This window comes from Gallus gallus, chromosome 2 (genome assembly GCF_016699485.2).
Source record: "Gallus gallus isolate bGalGal1 chromosome 2, bGalGal1.mat.broiler.GRCg7b, whole genome shotgun sequence".
Classification (NCBI taxonomy): Eukaryota; Metazoa; Chordata; class Aves; order Galliformes; family Phasianidae; genus Gallus; species Gallus gallus.
This window is the reverse complement of record NC_052533.1, coordinates 47,619,159-47,646,589: the sequence shown is the minus strand read 5'-3', so window position 1 is coordinate 47,646,589 and position 27,431 is coordinate 47,619,159. Positions and strand designations below refer to the sequence as shown.

Below are 27,431 nucleotides of genomic sequence, written 5' to 3'. Positions count from 1 at the left end.
GTTGAGAAATTCTGTGAGGCTAAAGTTTTTGATTGGACATATCCTTTGTACAGGTTACTTGCAAACAAATCTGGATGCAGATTTGCAGAATTAATATACAGTCAAGATATAATGTAAATTGTATGAGTTAATGCTTTGAAAATAATTGTTACTATGCTGTTACGTGGTCGATATCATTATGCAGAGTAAAGCGGTTTGCAACCCTTAGTTAGATTAATGTGCTTTTCACCAGGACATCAATAAAACACTAATACCAGCCTTGTCTGTGAATAAAATACCTATAAACACAGTATATAACACGTTTTTACATAGTTGACCTATTGAACATTTCCACATGTTTTTCATTTATGTGGAATTGTTCTCTCTTACCAAACTTCTTAAAAAAAAAAAAAAAAACACACAAACAAACTTGGTTTAAATGAAGCAGACACCTTAAATACTTAACAAGCATAGTTGACCTTCTTGGGGAATTCTCCAAAAAAGATTGTGTGCAGCTGCTGTTCAAGGTGTGTTTAAATCTGTTTTGTGGAATTAATCAGGTAGAGGCATCCTCAGAAGAGCTTTTACAAGTGCAGTGTAAAAGCTAGACACAAGGGATGTATTGGCACTGGTCAAAGAAGTATGTTAGTCGTGCATATAATTACCCCACAGTTATGCTGTAGTGCACTCATATGCACAGTATATTGGTTAAGTGGTAATAGGAAGTTACTGTTTTCTTTAGAGATCAGAAACACAGGCTTCTGGCATGTCATGTGAACATGTGCATAATGTAATAATTTAAATGTGTCGCTTTTAAGGTAGGTGTGAAACAAGGATGTTCAGGGTCAACGGTCCTACAGCTAGCTTTAGAGTCAAGAGGAAAGGCAGTAGAGTGCATTAACTGAAAATAGACAATATTAATGTTTTAAGAGGCTTTTGCTGCTTTTGTTCATTTCTATGCAAAACTAGAAATCTACAATTCATATTTATTCTATCCCTTCCACTCTTTTCACTCTTTTTTTATTCTCTTTTCCCTCCCTTTCTTCCCCCCCCCCCCCCCCCCCCCCCCCCCCCTTCCTCCTTCCCTCTTTTTTTTCCCCTTTCCCTCTTTTTTGGGGTCTCTGGGGAAAAACAAAAACCAAAACCTTTGGATAAGTTTTCATTTATTTTTTTCATTTATAAAGTTGCTTCATAGCTTTTCATGTTGCATTATACACAGTTATTAGAGGAAAAAATACAGCTTTACATGTTTCTTCTTAAAAGGAATCATTTGTTTCATATCTAAGGCAGAGAAGAACTACTGAATATGAAAAGTAATAATATTTTCTTTTACAGTTAGTGGGTCAAAATCTTTGAGAGTATTAGTCCTATTTTGTTATTTTAATCACCTTTATTATGCATTATTATACGTCATTACTCTGGCTACTGAAAGTACCATCTTTTGGCCTGATGACATTTTTGTGCTCTCAATATTAGTCAGTTCAAGGTGTATGCTCATTTCCTTTTGGTAATAGGACCAACTTTCTTTGGCTTATAAATCCCAAAGCAGTTTTAATATAAAAATAAAAGCTAGGCATGAGTTAGCCATATTGTGACCTTGTTCTTTGGATTCTGTTCCCTTCTTGTAACTAAGAACTTTCAGAGCAGCAGATGTTTTAAATGTACAACATGAGATTTTAAAAATGAGCAAACCCAGTGAATAAATTGCAGATTTGAGGTTCTGTAAACTATCTCTGTACTAGAGAAATTATGTTCCCAATCATTGTGGTGTAATACATATCTTGTGCGATTTTAAAATTTCTTCCATCTCAAAGTACAATATTCATAATATTCATGCACAGGTTGTGTCTATTTTGAAATCCTTAGTTTGCAAAAGGCGTATACTTTTTTCAATCAGGAGTTAGGCTATATGCTTTTTTTCCTATTTATTTTTTTATTTTTTTCTTCTTTTTGTATTCTTATTTTAGAGCTATTGTAAGTAGGAAGTCAGAGCTGATAACTTGCAAAATTTATGTAGAGATGACTCCCTCTGTAAAATCATGAACAGTTGGAAGGGAAAGGGCATTTTCATCTGACATTGAAACTCAAAGACTTCTGTTTGCTGTGGAAATCTGCAGAATCTATAGATAAGCCCTACTTCCACCATACTTGTTTGTGAGTTGGCAACATAATGGTGCTGTGGAGTGTTCTTCCTCTCCCCAGATGTCAGCCGCATTCATTTTAGATGTTAGGGCTTAGCCTTTATAAACTATTATTTTGCCTATAAAATAGTGTCTTATTGTGGCCGTAGCTACTGTCAATTGTTTGTTGAACTCTGATGCAGGGGAAGTCTGCAGAAAGTTTGCCACTGACTACAAGAGTCTTTGGATCAGGCTCTGGGCTTTTATGTCTGTAACTGTCATGGAAAATAAACACTGTACTTTAAGGAGCAAGCTCCAAGGTCTCCTAAAAGTAGCTTAAATAGCTCAGAGAGGAGCAGTATAATAACTCCAGCTTTCATATAGTAAGTTCTCACTAGTTTCACATCCCACTGATACTGCTGGGACTCCCAGATCACTGGTCAACAGTGTAATGATACATGGCAAATTACCTAGGTAATGGCAGTAGGATAAATCACCTCCAGCCAGTGCTGGCTGGCCAAGAGAGGGGTGTGCTATGTGTTAGCTGGAACCAATTCCCCAAAGACAAAATCAAAGGGAAAACAGACTTGAGAATTTTTTTTTTTTTTAAACTTAGTATGATGATTAGTGGTCATTAGTGACAATGATTTATTTTTTGAGTGTAGTGAGTGACTTTAGAAAAGCAAATGTGAATGTGTAACTTTTTATAGAAATTGCTGGAAGGGATCAGAGTTTTCACCTTCAGTACAGAATTTCTGTATTGTTCAAATAAAACAAACCAACTTCAGTGGAAAATATGCAGGAAGTTCTTGATAACTTTCAGTGCTATGAACCAGACACAGTGGCTTGGCATTATCATTTTCATGAGAGAAAAAGGAAATAAACAGCAACTACTCCCAAACCTCTTAAATGTTTTGCTGGGGTGATGTGAAGGTGAAGGTCAAAGTGCTGCCACTCAGTAGGAATTAAAGGTGCTGAATATATTACAGGATCCTGGCAGAAGAAAGTGCTGTGATTAGTCTTAGCACAAACCTCTTCCGGAACCAAACCAGAAAGTCAATTAAAGAAAGTCACAGAATAGTGCAATATTTTTTTTTTCGTATCTCTACCCAGAAATGTATGACTTCTAAGTCACACCTGATGCTCGGAGTTAGCTGTGGGAAAAGTGAATGTAGTTTAGGCTGATGCCGATTACAATAATAATAATTTGTATCCTCTTAGAACATTACTAGATATTTTTCTGATGCTATAATGAATCATGTGCTAGTAAATCGAGCAGTTAAAGGAAGGCGTTAATGGCATGGAGGTACATTGATGAGCATTAAGCACATCCTGTGTTAGGCATTGATGTATGAGTCCATGGTGATATTTTTGGAACTTCCTTTGTAGTGTATTGTTGAGTGTTAGAATTATCACCTCTTTATGAAGATACAGGGCATGGTGGGGGAGGTAAATGACTTAGCCATCCCTGTTACAGAGTTCAAGTTCTATCTCCAGTTTTTTTAGTCTGGGTATGTGGAAACAAGCCATAGAGGCTTCCATCATCTTTTATTGATCATATTGCTGATTTTATACTGTTGTGATTTTAGTGTAAGTGTATCTATGTGGATTTTTTTTTTTTTCAAATAATTTTGAAAATAAATAAATCCAAGACTCTTGCTCTTCTAGTGCTGTGATCTGCACAACAAATTTGGTTGTTTTTCTTTTTCCAAGCAACCTGAATACGGTGTGGTAAGAGAAGCAGATATGATTCATCATCTACCCTGAAGTGTGAACAAACCATACGTGCATTCTAAACATGGGTAGAGGTTGAATGCCCAAAGATTAGACTGAAGCAGTCATGGAGAATTCATACCAGCAGCAGCATACAATGAACCTAACCCGGTGTTTGATCAAAGGAGCCCTTTCACTTTCGGTAACTTTTCACATGTGTAATGTGATGAATGAATCTTAATCTTCACATGATTTTCAGTATTTAAATTACAGACAGACTAATGTGTCTGGAAATTCTGTTGAACTTACTGTTGTGGCACTGAATCCCACAGGCCAGTTGTGTTTCAACTCATTTCATTAGCACATTTTGGTGTTTATAGTATGGGTATAGAGTATAGTATAGGTATAATGATTTCTACTTTGGGCTAAGTACTGTCCAAATGCTGCAGAGGATTAGTCAGATTTTTGTTAACAATGCAACTGGAATAAAAACAGTAGCGTTCGAATCTTGTTTCCATCTTAAGTGACAGTCCTGTTTGGAACAGATCCACGGTAAGTTTGAAAGGTTTTGAGGGCTTCAAAACCCTTTATTTTTGCTGAGATTTCAGTATGGTCATGGCAGCCAGAGTTGGGTTAAATGTCTGTTACTAAATGTCTGTAGTTTCTTTCTGTACAGAAAAACAGATGGGTGGTAGGAGTTTGAATTTTCTTGTCTGAAGAGGTTTTCTTTATGCCTGAATAGTTCACGGTGGCTTCGACACTTCACAGACTTTGTGTTGCTGAAGTAATTGTCTTACAAAAGTGACTCTTCTTTCTCACAAGGGTTACACAGAATGCCTTTTCTTTCTCTATGAATTTCATCTCTCATGGCCCTTCTTCTAGTTCCAGCCAGCTCCCGTTTATGAGGATGACTTCTGCAGCCTCTTGACTGACTTTTCCCTCCCCATTGGAATATTCTCTTTTTGCAAAACCACCAGAAAGCTCATGATGTTCTGGGTGATGTTTCTGACATTGGTTCAGTCATTGGTGGGATTAAAGACCCTACTGAAGTTCTTTGTTTTTTAAAGACAAATTTCTTTTAAGAATCTGAGTGAAAGAACCACCCAAAATGACTGCCTCAAAAGAGGGTAGTCAAGTGTTTAAATTTGCCAAAGATATCTGGTTCATTTTGTGTTGTTTTTTTTTGTTGTTTGTTTTTTTGGAGCTATTCTTACTAAGAGCTTACTGACTGCGTCAAATACAGAAGTAAAGGTTTCATTTTCATGATACTAAAGTTGTAATATGATTACAATAATAATAATAACATGACTGATCTGAAAGGTTGAAGCCATGCTCCCAACAAGTATGTCAACTACTGGTTATAGCGCTAGACTGTCTCTGCTAAAGTTTGCAATATGAACGAAATGCCCATTGTTTGATACACTAACTTCTTCAGCATGCTTCATCATCCATAGATGAAGTTTTTCCTTCTGTGCAACTGGAAGCAAGAATATTCTTTCTTTGCATCCTACTTTGATTATTTCACTGACTCCTTCTTTAATTTTTCTTCCAGTTCATGAGAATATGCCTTCTACCGTTATAAAGTTTTTCATGTAAAGTAAGAATGCAGATGGAATTTTTCAATGCAGACTGGATTATCTAATCAAAGAATGCTTAGGATGCATTTTTCAAGGAAATGTTATGTTCAGTAATTTCACAGGGGAAGAAAAAGGAACAATCAAAGGTTCTTGTTGAATATGTATAGTGGAATACATTATATTGCAGTTTAGAGTTGTTAGCAAACTGGATTTTTTCCCATTAGATAGCATATTGATTGCAATTTTATTTAACTGCTTTGTTTGCATGATACTACAGTTATGCTGGAAAGGGGAAGAATAGACTTAAACTGAAAGGAAATAATGGCCTAAAAGTTACAAAAGTTTTTCAACCAAAGTTTCTGAAAAACAGATGCTCAACTTGTTAAAATGCAACATATTTTGTAAACCCAGACAGCTGGCTCAAAGTATCAAAGGGAGAATTTTGACTTCACGTCTATGCTTCAGTGAATTTTAATTATCCAAAATGCAATGTTTACAGGACGAGAGCAAGTCAACAGCCTTGGAGGAGCCAGTAGCCTGATAGGTAGGGAACGCCTGGGGATCTGGGGAAACAGTAGAATCCAGCACTTGGACTGAAGATTCTTTATGAGTGAATAATCTGCCCAGAGGCATTTTTGTCATACTTTGTTCACATTTTCGAATCTGACAAATTTACATTGTTTCAGGTTTAAAAGATTGCTGAAAATGTTAGGTGAGTTCTAAGCATGTTTGGTCTGTAGCATGAGATCTGAGATTTCAATGCTACTTTTCTTTGGTTTGTGTCTTTTACCTGATTTGATGATAATTTTCATTTCTAGGTAGTTTCAACAAAAACCCAACCTTCTAAGATCTGAAGGATTTAGACTTTTTTTTTTAAAGTAAGTTAAGAAGTAAAGATTTATTCTGCAAGGCTAGCATAAGGTGGAGCAGCATCCTTGCCAACTACAGAACATTTGTTAACAATGTTTATTATGATAATGCTAAATGTGTGTTATTATAAACTTTGTATGAATAATATTTTTGTGCAAGTTACAGCACACAACAAGGTGTGCATTATTATACAGTATGTCTTTGGCCAAATGACCAAAGTGGCTTGAAAGGTGGAATTTTTGTATCCATCCACATGAATGTGTTCATACTGTTAAAATTTTCCAAAGCTAATTTCTTCTCAATGAGGAGAGAGATTAAAAAAAGGGAAAATGATTCTGTGTGACTCTTTATGGTGCAAAGAACTTCGAGGTAAAGGCTGAATTGTAATTTATAATCTGTTCCCATTTTTTTTTTTCAAAGCATCTACATGTTTAGAGTATGTAGTAGTTCAAGAAGGAAACAGTTCTGCTTTGTGATCTTGAAAGAGCTTATCTTCAGTGATGTGTTAAGAAAAACATTAGTGTTAGACATCCTGTCAATTTTTAACTCATACAGTTTCACACTGTTCGAAGTAACGTAGACTATTAGGCAATGTTCTTTCATAATGTATCAAAGAATACTGCTATGTGCATTCTATATGATAATTAACTTGTCTTTTGGCTTCTGGTATGGTATGGGAAAACAAAATGTGAAATAATTAAATTAGTGCTTTTCACGACTACAGTTTCAAATGTGGTTGTTTGATCAGTGCTGGATATAGGCTCTAGAGTATACAGAAAAATAGGTTTGGATGAAACATCATCCTACTCTATGATGAATATTTTATATAACATAGTGTATTACTTTCTGGTGTTGAATTCTTTGTGATCTATATCAAAGGAGTTTATTTTAGTGTCCCAGAGCAGATGCCTAATTTTTGTACTGTAACCGTAGGTGGGATGAATCAACTTTCTTTTCCCCCCACTGATGTAACAAAGACAAGTGATAGGTGGAAGTGAAGCTCATAACAAATTAAAACAATATTACAGTGTTGTCCATTATAGCTGTGAAAGAAATAGTGCCTTAAATGAAAAGCCAGAAATTCATTGAATATATAATAAACATTTTTCTAAAGTCAAGGGACTTTTATGTGAGCTGAAGATCTGACCTCTGTTCTGGAGCAAGTGGGAAGGACCTTTCCTTTTTTCCTTTTATTTTATTACTGTTTCAAAAATGCTTGGTGCTGCCATATATTTGTGTGCCAGTCATTTCTTGGAACTGGTGTTCATTATAGTTGCCCATGAAGCACATAAAAGATTTGGAAATTGATTATTGTTTGACTCAAAAATAACAAATTAAAAATACAAAGCAGTTCTTGCCAACTGAGTTATTGGCAGGCCGCCAAAACATTAAACTCTAATATATATCTCAAAACTTGACATATAACTATGAAATGTATAGAGAGCTATGTTTTACTAATACTGTGTTGGCATAACAGAGTTCTGCTCGCTGTCAAAGGGGATTCGATTTCCTGACATCGTTAATATGAAAGGAGAATTTGGCCTCCATCTGCCTAAGACACCCTGTCTCTATTACTGATAAGCTACTGGTTTTCTTGGTCTTTTTGCTTGAGCCTGAAAAAAAGGAAGCTTTCCTTAGAATTGGGTAGTGTAAGTCAGTGATGTTTAGTTGATCCATATTTGCTAGTATAAGAAAATGCGATGGATTGCAATGAAGGTGAATTGTCAGATTCTTAAACTGAATGGTTCTTTTTTTTTAATTCAAGAAAAAGGTTAAACCACTGGATAAAAATATGTGCCAATTATGTATAAACTTCTTTACCACTAGGATAAAGGAAGCCATAATTCTGTAGACCTACATTTCATTGAGTTCATCTGTTTTCATTTATAGATAGAATGCAGGAGAAGAAGAAGAAATCTATACTGGTGGACAGTGATATAATGTGGCTTCTGTACGCTTGCAGTGAGATCAACCAGAACCCATGGTTTCTTTCTTTGACAGGTTAAAAGAAGACTTAGAAAAGGTGAAACTTTTTTAAGAATGTCAGTCTGGAATGTTGTAGTTCTTAATGTCAGTCTTGGAAAAAATATAGTTAATAAATCAGCATATTCAAGCTCCACCTTGGAGAGAGGAAATTTGGAAGGAAGAAAATTCTTTTAACAATTTTTCCAAGAGTAATTTAGGCCAATCCCATAAAGCTCCATATTTGGGACATAATTCAGAAAAAAAGCCACCTTTTTAATTGCCTCAGGAATTCCTTAGCATCTAATTTCACTATGCAGAGTGTTTAAACTTGTCCTTGTGTGTGGAGCCTTTCAAAATTACAACTTAAATCTAAAAGCCAGTACAGATGAGATGTTCACTGCACAGAAAAAAAAAAAAAGCTGTGACAATCAACCAAGAGATCCAAAAAGTACCATGGTTACAATTCTTCTGTTGGATATCACTCAGACATTCACTGGCTTGAAAAGGCAAATTTTTTTTAAGATAGATTTGTTGATATTAACTTCATGTGAATGATATATATGCTGTTAAATCTCTTTTCTATTTGGTACTCAACAGTTATCTTACATTACGCCAAAGTCTTAAATTTTATCACTGGAATAAATCATAATTAGGGTAGCAGCTGTTACAAACAGGAATGAAGTATTTAGTACACCTGTCACTAATAAAGAATTAATTTCCGTAAAGTATATTAATCTAAGTATGAACATCTAGCTTGCTAATTGACTTTATGGTATATCGAGTGCAGGATGAATATATTCTAAAGTACCCCTTTGGATCCCTGTAAGAGTAATTAGGACTGCAGGGACAACCTTGTGGTATTTTCATAGCATCATTAAAATGAAATGATTAGTTAAGTAGCCTTGTAGCAGAGCCACACTAAAGGAATAGTGTTAGTTAAAAAGGGGGAACTTTTCTACTGGAAAGAATTAGTAAATTATTATCAAAATATCCATTTTTTGCATGTATATGAATATATTAATTACATGAATTCAAAAAAGTATTGTATTTTACTAAAACTCAAAATTAAATAGCATTAAAGAACATATATACATATATGCTTTCCTCATCTATTTCCCGGAATATCCTCCTTGATAGCTCTGTATTTCACACGGTATTTGGCTAATAGCAAAGGCTGTCTGCAATATGTTCAAACTTTCACTGTAAGAGAGTCAGAGCTTCAGTGAACATCTCTGAAGATGGGAAGTATTTTCCATAATTGGGTCTTGATGTTGTCTCTGGTAATTTCATCTCGAAATACGTGCATCAGCTTGTCAGCAAGTACTGTATTATGTAACTATGTGGTGCAGTATGAGTGGCAACTGCTCAGTTTTATTATTGCTATTATCTTGGAGTGTGCATAAATTCCTCAGCAATTTTTTTCTTTCACTCCAATCAAAAAAAGTTAAATTCTGAAAATATCACTTCAGTTTTTTATTCTGACACCTCCACTGTGTTGCAGTGTGAGATTGTTCGGAGTTAGAATTGGCAAAAAATCACTGGAATGAACTGTGGGGAGTATGGGGGGAAACTACGTTTACAGCCAAAATGCAGTTATATTTTACTACTTAATGCTAAGTGACAACAAAGCATGTGTGCGCATGAGGAGTCCAAGCAGTAAGTGGATGTGATTTCAGCACAGGAAGCTTCACTCTAGTGTTGGTAGCACAAGCAGTGGCAGTAGGGTGACACAAGCTAGCAGTCACCATGAGTATGAGACGCCTTGGCAGATCCATAGCTGTTCATTGTTGCCGCTGAGCTGCCTTCACAGAGATGCCCCTCAGACCTCGTGATACGCCTTTCTTCTCTCTGTATATGAAAGACAAAGAAAGACATAACAGCCTGAGCCTTGGACAATGATGAGAGACACAACTGTGAGAATGTGGCCTCAAAAGAAAGTAAAGTGTGAGCTCAGATTGGGTCCAACCCTCATGGAAAGGCAAGTAACCTTATTAATGAAAAGTTGTTTTGAAGAAATATGTGGGTTTTTTCATCATTTTCTGTTTGCCATAGAAATATCTTGAAGATAAAATTTTGGCTTCCTGCTCAGGCCAAAAAACAGTAATGCTACTCAGGCAAAACTCCCAAAAGATGTGTCCAATAAAGATCTATTATTTTCTTGGATTGCTTTTCACAGACTTAACAGAGATTTAGATGACCTAAAGTACGCGAGCATTATAGTTCTGCTTGCTTCTCTGTAGTGTTCAAAACCATTCTTCTAATAGTTGTCATAAATTACTTATACTTGTTTAGTGCCCAAAGGACTGCCTAGCAGCAAGAGTCCTTTCAGAATTAGGGCCATTCCAGTTATTTCTCCTTTTTACTCACCTTGTGACCAGCACATGGGATGTAAGGAAATACAGGATTTGTTATCCGTGCCCTTGAACACCTGAGAGCTCCTTTACAAAGGTGAGCCATCTGTTTACTACAGAAAATAATTTTTAATGATTGTTTTTCAACACCAGAGTACCAAAAAGCAACTTTTTAAAAGGTCAAAGTGGTTGTCTATGTTTCACTGCCATGGGAAATCCATCAGGCAATAATTTAACCTGTCTGCCTCTACACATACATATAAAGTCCCATATTGTATTACAAATCTGTCATCCACTTTGTATTTCCCCAAACAGTCTTTTTGACTCATAAACTGTGTTTTCTTTAAAACTGCGGCCTGTGTAATTCTCTGTGGAGTCATAGGAGAGGGAAAGGATTGCAGTGAATTGTTTCCAGAGCCCCTATGAATATAGGGATGCTTAAGAAAGGGAGAGTTAATTTATTTAACATTGAGATCTAAAACATTTATGCTGAAATTGGATGGATGTCCTTGTGGAGGGTCTCTTTCTGGAATTAAGGTAATTGTAATGTGTGCCACCAAGGTCCTGAAAATACTCCCTTCATGAGGTGTAGGAAATAACATTAGTTGATGTATTTATCTTCCCACTTCTTTTGCTGAATCACTCTGACTTTCCTGAATAAGCCCAGATGCATACAGCTAATCCAATCAGTGGGTCACTACTCCAGTTCTGTGCCGGTTCTGTGGTGTTTAATTGAGGCTTAATTTCCTCATATGGACAGAATAGTAAGATGGTTCTTTAAAAAAAAAATATTAATAAATATATGTATAATTTGAATTGGGAAAAACAAATGAAAAAGAACACGACAACCTCAAAAAATGAAACTGGCATGTGAGGACAGTTACATTATTCCCATAGCCACTCTGTTAAATGTGCACTGTACACTTGAGTACTTAGGTAGTTTTGCTAGCTTGGGCTTCCGCAACCTCAGCATTATTCTCATTGTGCATTGTAAAACTACATGAGGAAGTTTGGTCTCTTACTAAATGAGAAACTAACCTTGGAAACAAAATGTAAAATGACATTATTTATTTATTTTCCAATAACCAGTGCTGTAATAAAATATGAGTAATCTAGTGAATGTCCACCCTTAAAAGCTGCATTATTGATATTTTGAAAATGTCTGGCTTTACTGTCCAACTTCGAATTGCTAAAAAAAAAAAAAAAGCTCTACGCAATTTTGTTTCTGCTTTATATTCGGAAACACAACTGATAAGGCTGGAGAGAAAACACAGAAGTAGCAGTTGCTGTTTTAAAAAGTGTTGTGCACTATGGCAAATAGTAATAATTTTTAACAGTTTTGTATTGAGGCAGTTGTCTTTTTCATTTGTGATAACTTTCTTCTTCCTAATTCAGGGTAGCCAATGTTCTGTGGAAATATAAACCCCTTAATAGGAAAACTGAAAAAGAATGAGATTGGAAGACTGTACTTTTATATTCTTTTTGCCCTGTTCATCTCATGCTTATTCTTCTGGTTTTTAAACACTGTTTCTAAAATCTTATTATAAAGTTCATATCCAGATCAATTTATCAAACCATGTTTTTACTTACAAATTTGATTTGGGTAATCCAGAGGAGGCATCAACGTGACAGGCTTATCTCTGTAAAAACGAGTACTACATTGCTTGGAGTTTGCAGCTTACCCTGTCTTTGTGCACATAATGAAAAGTGAGTAACAGACTTCAGAACTATGTAATTTTACACTGCCCAGACAAAACGATCTTATCAGCATGAGATTATCCATACTGTCAAGATTGTAGATAGTAGCTGTATTTTCCCGTGAAAGACTGGAAGGGGCACTGTATTCACAAAAGCATCTTTGGTATTTTCAAAAGGGATGAAGTATATTTTAGATAAGCCAGTTAAATTTACATTCTGCCTTATGCTACTGATGATTTCTGTTGTTGCCATTATTGAATACTGATTTTCAATAAAGAAAATTGATTACATGAGCTGCATGGGCATCAGGAAAAGGTATTTCTAGTGTTGTCATCACTGAAGACTGAATAAAGTTGGGTACATCCAGTTGGGTGCATCCAGTTACTTTGAGTTTTCCTTGCATTACTGGAAAAATGACGATACATTGTAAGATTCACTTAGGATATACATAGTTTGCAGATTATTGAACTTGTCATTTTAAGGTGTAGTATAAACTCATCTGAATCTGCATTTTTTTTCCTTAGTTCTTATCAAAGATAAATCCATTTGAAAAGAATCATTTCTTCATTCTGAAGCAGTCTTTACTACGTGAAGGGAGAATGCCAGTACTGTCCCTGTATGCCGCAGTAGCTCAAGTGATTAGTATTCACTGTATGCATTGCACTTCTATTAAATACTTCTCCCTTTACATTTCATTTTGGCATCCCTCTTCATTTTCTAAGTATAATATCCATTCTTGTCTAAATACAGGAAGAACCAATTATTGTTATAGTGTTTCAGTTAGGTGACACTCTGTATCAAGGTATATTAGACATTTAGGAAATTCCACGGATAGATGGTTGATGGCTTGTGCGCTCTGGAATTTCATTCTTTCAAGTTACATACAACATTGGCCACCTTCATTTATGCCTATAATCTTCGGGAAAGCTTCTATCTTTAGTCCAGATACAGCTATGATCTTCAAAGAAATTTCAGTCAGTGCCAAAAGGATCAGTTTAATGCAGATTTTTAAGGAAGTTGTGCTTCCATATTTTCTGTTCAAATAGTAAAACAATACATTTCTAACTTATATAAGGTCTTGGTCAGAGGTGTTTGTGGCTTCGTTAGAAGTAGTGCTTTTTAAACCATTTTGTTTTGCAAACTACTGTACTTTTCCCAGAAGAGCTGCAGAACTATAATAAAAAAAAAAAAAATGAGTTTTTTCTAGGTCTTTGAAAGTAGACCTCTGCTTACATGTTTAAGAAACTTATTTTCAAGTGTTATTAATTGTCCTTCCTAAGGTGAATCTATGCTCACCATCTGTAAATCTCACACTTTCCATTTTTTCCCCTTCTTGTCCTTCAAGGTTGTTATGTTCTGTCATTTTGATTAGGTACTTATGAAATATCTTTCTTATGGCGTGATCTACATCAGTAAAACTGTTATTCACTCTGGTCATCCATTACCTTTACTGTTATGACTTCCTCTTCATTGTGACTTCCTCTTCATTGTCTCTCCTGATTACAAATGATACTGATACCTATTTCTGTTATTTTCTTCTGAGGCTCTGACCATCTTTCTTCTCCTTCTCACTACAATCCATCCATCCTTTTGGTCCTCAGCTGTCAAGAGTTCCATTGCTTTCCTTCTATCTTTAAGGCTGCTGCTACCTTCTTGTGGGGAGGAGGATGGGACTGCAGAGGACAGATGCTAGTGTTTGCATTACTTTTTATGCAAGGATCACAAGTTTTGAATGTAAGTTTTGACTGGGTTGTCTCATTAGTGGCATAAAGGACAGATGGATCCACCATCCTAAATCTACAGAATCTGAAAATATGCTTTCCAACCTCACATGGACTGAGGATATTTTATTTTTCTGAAAAATCTCAGATCAATGAGAGCATCCAGTCATGCCAGATGCAGAGTTATCTTGATTAATATGTGACCAGTCATACTTACGCAGTCCTCAGGATCTAGTAAATAAACATCTCTGGCTGCTGTATCAAAAGAGTTCTGAAACTCTTGCAATTTTCCTGTTTTATCAGCAAAAATTTCTGGCTGAAAGGATTAGCTAGCTGGACTCGTTCCTTTCAGTTATCATGTCACCTTTTCACATATAGAACCAACTCTCTTTATTCAAAGATTTATGACATACAATAAAATGGTTTTGCTATATTGAAAACTTTATTTGAATGGATATCTAGCTCATGATACCGAGGACTGTAATTCACAATCCAATTTAGAAAATGAGAAACTATAGTGCAATAAAAAGTGCTTTGTTCATATGAAGTTTGAAGCTTATTATATTTTTATGAATATATGTTCTTTTGAGTCCATACGGATAACCCTTTTTTAACCTCTAAATATAGTACAACGGTAACACTGAGCATTTCATCCAGGGTACAAGTAATCTAGCAACAAAAATGCCTGTGTTACAAGGTTTGAGTTCAAATGTTCAAGGGTAGAATTGGCTGTAATGGTATATCTGTGAAAAAAATAAGCCTGTGGTGAAGTTGGAACCCCAGTGCCAAAGCACAACATATAATTGGGCCTAATTTTTTCCATATGTATCAACAAAAACAGTCTTTGCTTCCATGAGAGATGAAAGCTTCCCTTTCTGTCATATTTTTATTTTGTATATAATTCCTAACTCTTTATAATTTCATAGGCTTTTTAAAACAACATGCCTAGATTTAGGGAGAGATGAGCTGTCACCCTGGATTCAAGTTTATATTTCTAATAGAAAAGCCTTTTTTGGTGGGAAAGGGAAAACACAACTCTTTCTCCTCTCCTGCCAAAAGGGCTACTATGTTCAAATCCTTGTGCAGTGCCTGTGGACTATCCAAGTTGGCATGGAACAATCCGTTTGTGAATTGATTTAAATACCTCATTTAAAATAAATAATCTAGTGGAATTAGCATCATAAATCTTCATCGAATAAGCTTACTATTTATACAAGATCGAAGAAGTGTTAAACACATTTCTGTTCTGTTGACAATGTATGGTGTTGTTTTCCCCTTCTTTCAGTTTTATGGTAAGTCCCAAATAGAAGATACATATTTTCTTATGCATTTTTCTGTCGTTTGATGTGGTATCTCTTTCTTCCTCCTGTCTGCGAATTCAGCTAGTGTGTATGCGAATTCTCTAAAGACTGACTATATAAATTATATTTCACCAATACATTAGGTTATGTTATTAGTAGGTTATATAGCTCTTAAATAACGTTAAATGTTTACGCTTTTAGTGACAGCTTAAGAAAAGTTGTGCTATCTATCCCTGCCTCTTTTGTGTGTACTTGTAAACGCACACAGACATGTGTGTGCCATCATACATGGTGTACAACCAATCAATCCGCCAAACAAAGTGTCCCAAACCTCTTGCAGATGACACAGGGGTGATGGCTGCTAGATCTAAGTGCTTTGCCACATACGTTTGTGTTCCTTTCTCTACATCAGTCTTCTCTCCCTGCGTGCATTCAGCCCCTAAGATGCCAAGTGTTTGAGCACGTTTAGGAGAGGGCAGTTAACTTGGGCTCTGTGTGCTGCTTAAACAGCCTTTTCGTGTGTCTTTTGAGGAAGGAAAACAGTAGACTTCATGGAAATGTCATGCAGGATGCCAGCTGTACCTCAATGGTTTACTAGTTCACCTCACTTCAACTCTAGCTACATCTAGAATTTGTTTTGTAATTTATCCCTTTACTGACTGATTCCATGGAAGCAAAATAATTTTTTTCCCCTGGCCTTATATCTATACAGAATTTCTTTTGTTTTAGATGTGGATATTTTGCTAGGGACAGAGTTGAAAATTTCAGTAGCAATGGAAGCCGTTGTCATTCAAGTGACTTTTAAGTTCTCTATATCAACAGCTGTGCAGAACTTTCATGGATTTGTATGTAAGCTGAAGCCGTCTTGGAAGTATTCCTCATTGGATGTTATGTGTCCTAGAAAGACAATGTGCACAATGCGGTGTACCTTACCCAGATCAAATGACCCAATTTTGTTCTGTTTTTCCCTTTGTTGGTGGAGGAGGAAGAAAGAGGGGACTCCAGAAAGAGGAAGAAGTATTCCTCTTCCAACGCAGCCTGAAAATAGTCAAAATCAAGGGAGGCATGGTAACATATTTCCACAGATCCTTACTGTAGTAGAAGTCTCACACGTTTTTGCTCCTGTTAAGAGACTCCAAGAAGCAGCAGCCAGCTCAGTAGAATGAAGCAAAAAAAGCTTTCTGCCTTGTTCTGTTTCCATATCAACTGGAGAAACATTCCTCTGGATGCTAGGTGACCCCAAATCCCTGGACCCTCCTGCAGCAACAGAATCCTTCTGTAGCTGCTTTAGACACGGGATCTGCTAGTTACGATGTACATAGCTTCAAGATACAAGTTTTCCTTCATCAGTAGTCTGCTTATCACTTGATTTCAAGCAGTGACCAGCCCCACAACCTGGTTCCTCTTTCCTTTACTGCATCTGTTCCCTATATGTACCATGCAGATTTCTAAAATCCCCTGCTGCTATCTCCACCTTCAATCGCCAGTGTATCAAGAGTGATGAGCCTGGACATTATGCTCACTTTAGATTCAAATCAAACATGCTACCCACCTGCTTAAAGGACCTCTTTCTAGAACTCCCTGTTAGTTCAGGACCTCCTACTGACAACTAACAACCATATTCCTCCTACTTTCCTATGTCTAGTGAAATGTACCTCAAGCTAAATATCTCTTTGCTATTGCTTCCTTTATTGACAGCCACTGGTTCTATTTGCATTCTTTAATGACTGTCTCCTGCTTGATTCAACTACATTTATTCTCTTACTTCATTGCTTTCACACTGTCCTTTCAGACTTTCATCTCTGTGTGCTTTTTTTCTGCAGCGTTTCCTCTCTGAGTTCAATCTCTTGTCTTCCTATTTTGGCAGTGTGCTTTTATTACAGCCTCTGACCCTCTTCTTCATAAGCTCCATCATTTTGGACTCCTTTTACCTTTTCAAAGAGGATGTCTTAAGCCAAAATTTTAGGAATGTAATTCTGGCTCTATTCAAATCAACTAGCTGAGGATTTTTTCCTCTATCTCTGCATAGTTTTTTTCCCATGCCTTTGGGCACTATTTGCATATATAACCCTTGCATATGAATCTGTCTCATTAAGGAGAAATAAGCTGAACTTACTCCAGTCTCTGTGTAGTCAAATGGTTGATATATGACCAGTATAGACTAACAAAAAGAACATTCTCCAGTGAGCATATTGCTTTGATTACTGAGGTTTCTAGAACGTCCAAATGCTGTACAAAATGAATAACAAACATCAGATGTCTGAAAAGTTAACTCAGTAGAAGTCAAGGAAATAGTGCTTAGTAGCAACTTTTTACAAAGAGTTCATATTTTTCTATTAATGGAAAATGACACAAAGATGCCCTTAGGCCAGCTCACTATTTGTATTAGTAAGTGACCAAAACTGTGTGTCAAGGCACTCGCACACATACTAATCACTTGCGTTTGTAACTGCTTCCTCTGCCTTCCTGCCAAAATATCAGCATTAGGAAATTGTGACTAATGGTAAGAAAAAAGAACATTGAAACACTTATCTTAATAGGCACTATATCAGTACAATCTTTATAGGTGCCAAAGAAGAAAATAAAATACAGTTTGATTAACCTAAATAAGATAGAGTGTGAATGAAGGAGGCAGTTTCTTTGAAACGTAAGCAAAAGTGACAAGAAAAAGCTCCCACAGAGTTTGCTTTTATTACTTATTATTTTTTATTGCATTTGTTAGGGATGTGAACAGTGTATGTACTCATTCCTTCAACACAGAATCAGTTTTGTGCACGTACAGACATGTAAGAAAGGAAAGTCTACAGTGCAGTGTTCATCTGTTTTGATTTTTGGATATTTTTACTCTTTTTAAAATCCAATATTTCTGGATAAAATTTGCATCCTTTGTTCCCTTGTTTAAAAGTAGTGCAGGAGAGGGGGATGATTTGTTTTTTTTTGAATAATTAGTTATGGCGCCTGATTGTATAAGAATTGCTCTATTGTTTGGACAGTATGATAGTCTCTTGTGTTTTAAGGATTTTTTTTCAGGCAAATGGCTTTTGGGAATGGCAGCATTTCAAGATTATGAAACTGCTGCTGATGGTAATGGTTCTGAGATAATTAAACTGTCCACAGTCTCTTTTTTTTTTTTTGGCGAAACTGAGACAAGGGTAGTTGTGATTTCATCAAAGGCTTTGTTTGAGCTCTGGCAGCTGGCAATGCAGAGCCCTCTGCTAGCAGACTGAGTACCATCCTGAAGAGTTTTCGCTATGCATTTCCTTCATCAGCTGCATATTCGTCACATTTCATCTTTGCCCATCTTGTAACAAGACTAGTCATCTTCTTGGTGTTCTTTGTTGACAGGATGGCCAATTTGTTCTCTTAGTAGTAATGTATTAAAACTGGCCTTTGGAGGCTTCTTAACCAACTGCTAAAAGGTATGAAAGGCCCCAAAGATAGGGACCACATTCTCCATGGGAGTTTTCACTGCATAACTGTGTAAGAAAGTGCCATAAACTAGGTCTGCCCCAATAATGACATTGTCCTAAAATTGTAAAATATATTGTCGCTACATTAAAAATAAAGAAGGTTACTTTTCTTATTTTGAAGAAATGTACAACTCATTCTCTTGTCAGATCTTTATGCAATTGTGTAATTTTCTGTAATTACACAGGACTCGTGAAAAGTTTAAATCTAAGGTTTTCATGTCTGAAGCAAAGCTGGAGGTTTTCACAGATGATTTTGTGTGTATGAGTCTGTCATGCAGACAATAGGTTATTTACTACTTCCTAGAGAAGTGTTGCTGTAAATTCAGTCTATAGAGATTAACGGAGTGCTCAGATTAGTGGTGGCATACTTGTTCAGACTGCACATCTACTGCTTGCATTAGTAACTCCCAGGGGACGATTGGCAATTCAGAGATGTGTTAAGAAAGGACATGATCATAAATTGGATGTAAAATGAAGAAAAAGTTAAAAGGAAAACAACATTTGTACTTTGAGAAAAAATTGTGAAGGATTTTGGGAAATCATAGAATCATAGATAGGCCTGAGTTGAGAAGGGCCGCAATGATCATCGAATTTCAACCCCCCTGCTATGTGCAGGGTCGCCAACCACTAGACCAGGCTGCCCAGAGCCACATCCAGCCTGGCCTTGAATGCCTCCAGGGATGGGGCATCCACAACCTCCTTGGGCAACCTGTTCCAGTGTGTCACCACCCTCTGAGTGAAAAACTTCCTCCTAAACCTCTCCTGTCTTAGTATGAAACCATTCCCCCTCGTCCTATCGCTATCCACCCCCATAAACCGCCGTTCCCCCTTCCTGTGTATATGCTCCCTTCAAGTACTGGAAGGCCACAGTGAGCTCTCCCCAGAGCCACCTTTTCTTCAATCTAAACAAGCCCAGAAAGGGAAAAGTTAAGGAAAGTTAAAGAGGAAAAGTTAAAGACTAGTGCATGGAGAGCAGTGTGATTCAGTTTAGGTAACTGGGGAACATGGAAGTCACTAAACACTCAATAGAGCTTCATACATGAATTGAATGACACTAAAAACTAAAAAACTGAGAAAGAAAATAGGAAGTCAGCAAATATTGGCAAACAGTGAGCAAGACAAGCATTCTTAAGTATGTTTGAGATAAGGTCTAAAGTGTTCGCAAGTAGAGCACTATGTGAATAGTATTTCTGGGGAATTGTCACAACTGAGTAGCTGTGATTCTTACTGTAGTTTAGCGTGAAATTATATGAGGCAACTGATCTCTCAAAGGGGTCACTCCTTGCTGGAAAGAGATTTTTCTCCTTTCCTCCTCTAGTCCCCAGTTCTGGAGCCCTTTGCCTTGCCTTTGGGCTAGCGCTTTGTTGAGCTGACTCCATTCACTAAACCACCAGAAAAAAACCATCTATGTGCATTTTCTGCAGGTTTAGCTTTTCTGTGGGGTTGTGTTGATTCAGTATATTCTTGCCTAAATCCTTAGGGTGCTTGTTTTACCTATCTCTAAGCTGTTGCTGCAGTTTTACAATGATCTAAATCATTTAAGTTCTAGATGCTGAAAGAAGTGAGAGCTATGCTTTCGCCTTGGCCATGTACATTCCTTGTCTCATGGTGACACCACCAGAGTCTGTGCGGTGACATGGGCTAAGGAACAGTTTCAAATAAAAAGCAACCCTACAAAACAGGTTGATTTTCCTCTGGATCCATTCCCTTTTCATGTGTCATGGCTGCATGAGCCCAGTTCACAGGGTAGGAGGCAGGGTGTGCATTCCTTCTGAGTAGCAGCTTGTACTCAGCTTCCACCGGGGTGAAGCCATGCCTGCCGGCCTTCTGGTCCCCACTACCTCAGATTCTGGTTCTGTAACTTGGATATAGTCTTGCCCAGAGGGAAGAAACTTTCAAATAAAGAGGGAGTTCACTGAGATATGGTAAAACTTAAAGTGTTAAGTTCTTTAAGCTTTTTGGATGAAAGGCGGTGTATAAATAATGTTTGCATTAAACTGCAAGAAAACACTGTTTGAAATTTCAGGAATAGCTGTGGGAAATAATTTTACGTCTGTATAAGGAAGGCATGTTATTTTAAAAGAGGGAAAATACAGAGAGAAAAGTTACAGCAGAGCAAAGGACAGTTAGAATAATGCGGTAATTCAAGGGTTTCAGTTACACAAAATAACTAGGTCTGTGTTCTTTAGGAAAGAAGGGGATCCTACTGAGGTAAGAGGGATTCCACTCAATATGTGTGTAATTTTTGCGGGAATTGAAAGAATGGGTCTTTAAAGGCTTTTGGAACCTGTCTGAGGAGGAAGACAAAGAGTTATGAACAAGATGTAAGATGTGCCGTGTATGAAAATAATTGAGGAGGAATTGCTTCTTGCAAAGATGGTTGTTAACATTAAGTAGCTTCCAGAGTGAAGACAACAGAAAAGTGATATAAATAGTGTTTGAAAGAAATGTGTAGTCAACATGAGTGGATTTAAGTTAGGAAAATATCCTTAGGTGGGTTTTTGGCTTGTCTGGATGAGTGAAGTCTCTGTACAGACAGTTCTCAGTCCATGGTTGTAGGCATCACAAGAAAGGAAAACATTTGCACACCCTGGTAGAGCCAGTTTACCATGGAAGTTATGGCATGTCTTTGTTGACTGTACTAGAACATATACATAAAAAAAAGATTACAACTTTATGGTTGCATTTAAGTGGAATATATTGGTTTTTGATCAGTCACTAGGCTGGGGCATGTTTATTTGCTAGCTGAATTACAGTTCCACATTTGAGCAACATTTGATGTATTATGCTCTCTGGCTTCATGGAAGGTATTATTTTGGTTGATGTTATTGTATTCTGCCAAAAGAACACATATATTCAGTCAAACCGAGCATATATTTTTATAAGCAGATGGCAATTATAGTGAACATATATAGGTCAGAGATTGGGATTTCCTTCCTTTCAACCACAGCCTTCTCTTTTCCTGGATAGTTACCTCATAACATTGAAGTAGTCATAAGCAGTCATGCATACTAGGGATTAAAAATGGTTTCTCACAGTAGTGTTATACGACTAAATGCCAAACCCCCAAAGTACACTGAATCAATAAAAATTCCTCTTGGTCTGCACTGAGTTGAGTACTACTGAAGCAAAGTGGCCATACCATTTTATGTACCCACATCCCTCAGTGCTCTCTTGCAGGTGACGGCGTTGCAGATTTCCTCCCCTCAGTTCCAAACTGTAAAGGAAATTAGTGAGGGGCAAATCTCTGAAGACTTGAAGTTCCATTACTATAGTTTTTCTGTTTCAGGATATTTACTCATATTGTTTTGATTTGGAAGCTAAGCTGGGAATTTCATGCGAATGAGCATTTTCATGGGATTTATGGGATTTAATTACCTTCTGCTTGATATGTTTTACATGTTGTAACATGATTTTAATAATGCCTTGTGTTTACGCTTTTTAAAATGCATTTATTATATAGTTGTCTGTTACATGCCATGCAAAAGGCATGTTGAATTCAATTCCCTTTTTTAATTTTTTTTTTCTTATTTTTTTAAAGCAAGTAGTATCTCTGAAGTTCTGGTTTGGATGTACCAAAAACCTGTATTATCCCAAGGTCATTCAGAGAGACTAAGGGGGAAGTCTTATCTCTCAAGGCTAAAATTTCTTCTCCAAGAGCTCTTGTTTCCCCTGTTTGTAGAATCGAGGTGATGGTACATCTTATATTTTGCATTTACGTTTAGGCTTTTTGTTGTTTCTGTTCAACGTATTTAGAGACTGGAGCTAATGCTCCAATAACAGTAGATTGCTGTGTTAATTCTGTAACTATAGATTTACCGAAGGTTCAGGAGTTGATTGGTTTTTGTCTATTAGATACAAATCATCTGTGTAATGGATGGACAAATAGAACGATGGCTGTGATCTTTGAGAGCAGTGTGGTCTGAAATACTGAGAAGGCATTTTGAGCAGAGGTGAAGAGGGCAAAAAAGAATGAGACATTGGAGGCATTAATATGTTCTGTCTTGTTTAAATTGTTGATTTCAATTGAAGGTGAAGTCAGGAATTGTAAAGATACTAAAGTCAAAACAAAAATAAAAAACAAGTTAACTGAAATTGCAAAAACTTTTGCTTTGAGGAAAGATTTATGTAGGTTTTTAGTTCATCCAAATTGCTCCACCTATCCTTAGAAACACTAATAGTACTTTGGATTTCTATAGCACCTTTCATCTGAGAACCTCAAAGCACTTTACAGGCATTAATTTAATTAAGTTTCACAGCGCTCCTGTGAGCTAAGTAATGTTTAAGTAAGGATCACTTTGCCCTGCACTGAAATGGAGCCACCCCTGGGGTGGAATGCGGTAAGCATTTAATAGTACTTAGCAACACTACACAACAGTTCAGGAGAAAGCGTGAAGAAAGTACTGTATCCCACTGAGACTCCAAAGTTAGTCAGCATGTCAGTGTTTGTTTAGAAGGAAAAGTTTGTTACTTTTCATTTCTAATAGTACGGTAAATTCTGCCACCTTTCTGATGAGTGCAAAGAGACTAGGAACTTGCTTTTAGGTCCTCCTGAATGATCTATGCCTAACTATAACTTAACTCACAGTGCTGAGATGCTCGGTTCAATGAGTTATCCCCTCTAATAAACACAGTCTGTAGTACTTTAATGTCTTGATAGATACTGATCTAAAGAGAGGAGCGTACCATCTACTCTGTCATCAGCTGTGGACTGGCAGTTTCTTTTATCCTTGGAATTTTATCATGCAGGTATTACACTGATCGATCCCACTGGGTTTGTAAGATCAGAGCACAAGGGACTCTCAAATCATGTCACGTTGCCAAAAAAATTAACTCCCTTTCTGATAGCTCATTGAGCTTTTACATTCAAACTCATCTAAGGCAGGTAGTGTTTGAATCAACTTGTATGAAAATCTTAGACCCACAACAAAGTGTTTTTCAATTATTACTCTACAGTACAACCAACCTGCTTGCAGGGATTTTGCTTGAAGAGCAGCAGTTTATGGAATATTAACTTTGGACATGCATAGCATGACTTCTTACATAACTGAGGTGGAGAAAGTGAAAGGGGTTAATGTCAGTGGTGCTCAGTGATTGCTTCAGGAGACAGCTGGGGCATTTGAGCTGGGACATCCATAGGTCAGCAATACACCAGTTACTGAAAGCGGAAGAAATTTATTTTGCACTGTCTGCAATGACGACATTGTGTTGAGATGGGAAGAAATAGCTCTACCTTTTGGTTTTTGTCTTTTCCACCACATTTTGCATCCCCTTTATGTATGTTTTGTTTTATTATCCCACCACCATGCTGGGTGTACCATTTACAAAACAGTCTTCCTTTTTTTTTTTTTTTTGTTAACCTTCCTCATGCACACTTACCCTTTCAAATCACCTTCTCTTTATTATTATTATTTTTTTCTTAAGTAATTAGTATAGAGGGAATATAATGAGAAATTCTCTTCTGTCAAAGCCAGTGGGCAGGTGGTTCCCATTACAAGCTCAGCTGGGGTTCCCACAACTAAACTACTCCACTCATCTCTGCCCTTTTTGGCGAGGAGTGTGTAGAGGAAGTGAAACACAGTCCTGGCAGATAAGGGATTACTGAAATGGCTTTTGTCGCAGTTTGGGGATTAGGTTCAGTTATGAATCCCATTAACATTATCAGTCCTGTTCATGCTTGTGACAGTCACAAATAAGGATGTTCTGCTGGCAGGAATTTGTCACCTAAGGAGCAATGGTGAAGGCACACTGTCTGCAAAGATGCAATCTCACAATATAGGTATCAAATGTCCCTCACTTGCTTGAACAATGGGGCCTTTTGCAGACAGAAGTGTTGTCTATATACATGCTGTCTCCTCGCAAGCCTTCTAGGGGAGGGAAGAGTATGTGTCTTTCTGAGTACGTGCCTTTCTGAGACAAAGGCCTGCTGGAAATAAACCCTAGTTTTCTCCAGCAGTGACCACTCAACCGAATCATAGAATCATAGAATGGCCTGGTCCTTTGAAAAGGACCTCAAAGATCATCTGGTTTCAACCCCCCTGCTATGTGCAGGGTCGCCAACCACTAGACCAGGCTGCCCAGAGCCACATCCAGCCTGGCCTTGAATGCCTCCAGGGATGGGGCATCCACAACGTCTCTGGGCAACCTGTTGCGGTGTGTCACCACCCTCTGAGTGAAAAGAAGAAAATTCCAAAGAAGAAAAAATTTCTACCTGAGGTATGAGAATAGTTTGCAGAGGTGATAGTCTGGAGAAGACACAAAGTCTATTAGAAAATGAAGCAAGGAGATTCTGGTTGTGGTCCATGTGGGTAACAAAGAAAAAATAAAGGAGAAATTTTAAGCTAAAGACCAGATCTTTGCAGTAGCAGAGAGATGAATGAGGCATGATGTGATACGATAGAGGCAGAAAATCTTGAGTGGTATGGAGGAAATCAGGGAGGATTGTTCTGTGGTTTCCAAAATACTAAGACTAGAGTTATTGAGTAAAGTATCAGGAAGCAGGCTCAAAAATATAATGAAGAGGGTACCCTTCTAGGTGACTTACAAATTGTAGAATGCCTTCCTATAGGATGTTGTAGAAAATAGATTCAAATAGATTCTACTTAAAGTTTGAAGCTTAATTGTGTAGGAAGAACTAATCTCAGAGTTAATGAAAAGTGAATCAATTAAAATTATAATGACTAAGTTGTCCACAAAATGTTGCAAGGGATGGAACTGGCTATTTACAAAATAATATTTTTAATTTACAAAATGTTTACAATTTTACAATAGGATGTACAATTATGAGCAGTAAAATATGCAATATTATTTAGAAGGAAGAAAATAGGAACTACAGCTTTTTATTTCAGCAATTAACTTTTATAAGTTGACAGTAAAATAGAAAATGAGTTACATCCATATAATATCTGAAAAAAAATGTGTTCATTCTTTAAATGTTGTATTTCAGAGCTATTTTTATTCCTGTGTATATATTCATACTGAAGGAAAGCAGTGGAATTCTAGCTTCAAACTTTAAGACCTCTTCCCGGTTTAATTTTCTTTATATTCCAGAAATAACTGGCCTCTGGGTCACTAGTTTTGAATGAATTTCCTCTTTATTTACACAGCCATCCTTAAATTTGGTTTTCTATTTCAGTGATGGAACAAATCTTTCTTATTGTTTGGAAGAGTTCAACAGATGCTTCAAACCAGAAATCTGGGCTTAACTGGCAACCAACCTGACCTGTGGCTTAGGTACCAGAGATTATATTGCCTCAGCCTCTAGCCTTTTTGGTCACAAACTGCATACTGTGCAATATTCTTGCTGTTACTTGTGGAATATTGTTTATTTTTATTTTTGCAAATCAAATACAAACCAGGTGGTGAAAGGCTAAATAGCTAAGCTACAGTCAGGAAGTGGTTAGCAACAAAGCAACAGTAGCCTGTTGATTCTCAGCTGGATGACCCGATCGAGGGACCTGGTCCCAGTGTCAGTATTTTTAAATTGTGAAGCCTCTGTCTTTAGTAATGTTACCTTCTGCATAGCAGCTGACAAGAATGGCCTTAGGGCTAGAGTCTTTGGTAAAAGATGACATAGAAGTGGATATAACTGTGTTCCTGGTATTGTTCTTACTTTGTTGATGAATGTTGTGTTTTTCTGAAATTTTATGTTTACATTATGAATTCTGCTGCCACAGGTCAGTCAGAGTCCCACAAATCTGGCTGAAGATTTCACCACCAGCCACTGCCTTTGTCAGTGCCCTCCATCAGAGGTGGCAGAGATGCCCCCATGTTTCAGAAACAGTGCTCTTCCCTTTCTCTCTTACACCACAGCATCTTTGTGCAGCCAGATTTCCATACTGCCTGTTTTCCGATCCTGTGGGCTGAAAGGTTGTTTTTAGAACACTGCAGAAATGCTCAGTTTGTCTTCATCTTCCCACAGAATGCCTTTCTGAATGGAGAATTTCTTGAGAGAGGAGCTTATTCTACCCTTGTTACTGTGTTATGACACTGAAGCTGAAGGTTTCTGGGAAAATGTTTGCTAGTGCTTTCTACTGCAGAAAACACCCATCTTAATCAGCAGGGACCTTTCCAGAATAAAATTCCAATGTGCAGAGTACAGATTTATAGTTTGTAAAACTCAGATTCACTTCGCCAGGACCCTCACTCAGCATCTCCACTCCATTCTTCCAATGACTGACACATAGCACGTGACTGAGTTTCTATTCCATTCAGAGAAGCAAATTTTGTTTTTAAAAAATGTACTGTTATTTTGTAATGAAAATAATCTGGCAGTGACTTATTAAAGCAAAGTTTTTTGCATAAAGAGAGTCATCTGGCTTTCAAACATTAAAAAAACAAAAAGAGAGAAGTCCACCAGACTATTATGTGTCCTGTAGAGAAAAATCTGCTGAAGCTAAATGTGCATTTTTGTCTCCTTAGTTTCGTAAGCACTCTCTGACAAATGGGAAGACTATTATGCTGGCTATAGTTTGCTCAGATATGTACTTTACCTAGATTTAATCCTTCTAAGTACTGACAAATTGAACTCACTATCAAAGCAATGACAATTTCAGTAGACAATGTGTATTGGATTCAAGATCATTATCTCATACTTTGTATGACACTAGACATGAGACAAATGATCTGTAATGTGCATATTACAGCTATTTTTTACTTCCTCTTTT

At 37.0% G+C, this 27,431-nt stretch overlaps 1 protein-coding gene across 7 annotated transcripts in view; it reads left to right on the top strand.

The window, feature by feature from the left end:
• The window catches only part of BBS9 (Bardet-Biedl syndrome 9), a 304,545-nt gene that overhangs the window by 242,609 nt on the left and 34,505 nt on the right, over nucleotides 1-27,431 (top strand). Inside the window, exon 23 of one of the 7 annotated variants that reach the window (XM_040690174.2) lies at nucleotides 8,150-8,282. The exons of the other annotated variants lie outside the window; for them this stretch is intronic. Coding sequence (XP_040546108.1) covers nucleotides 8,150-8,265 — 116 coding nt within the window. The 3' untranslated portion in view covers nucleotides 8,266-8,282. The remainder of the gene's footprint in view (nucleotides 1-8,149; nucleotides 8,283-27,431) is intronic. 7 annotated transcript variants of the gene reach the window in all.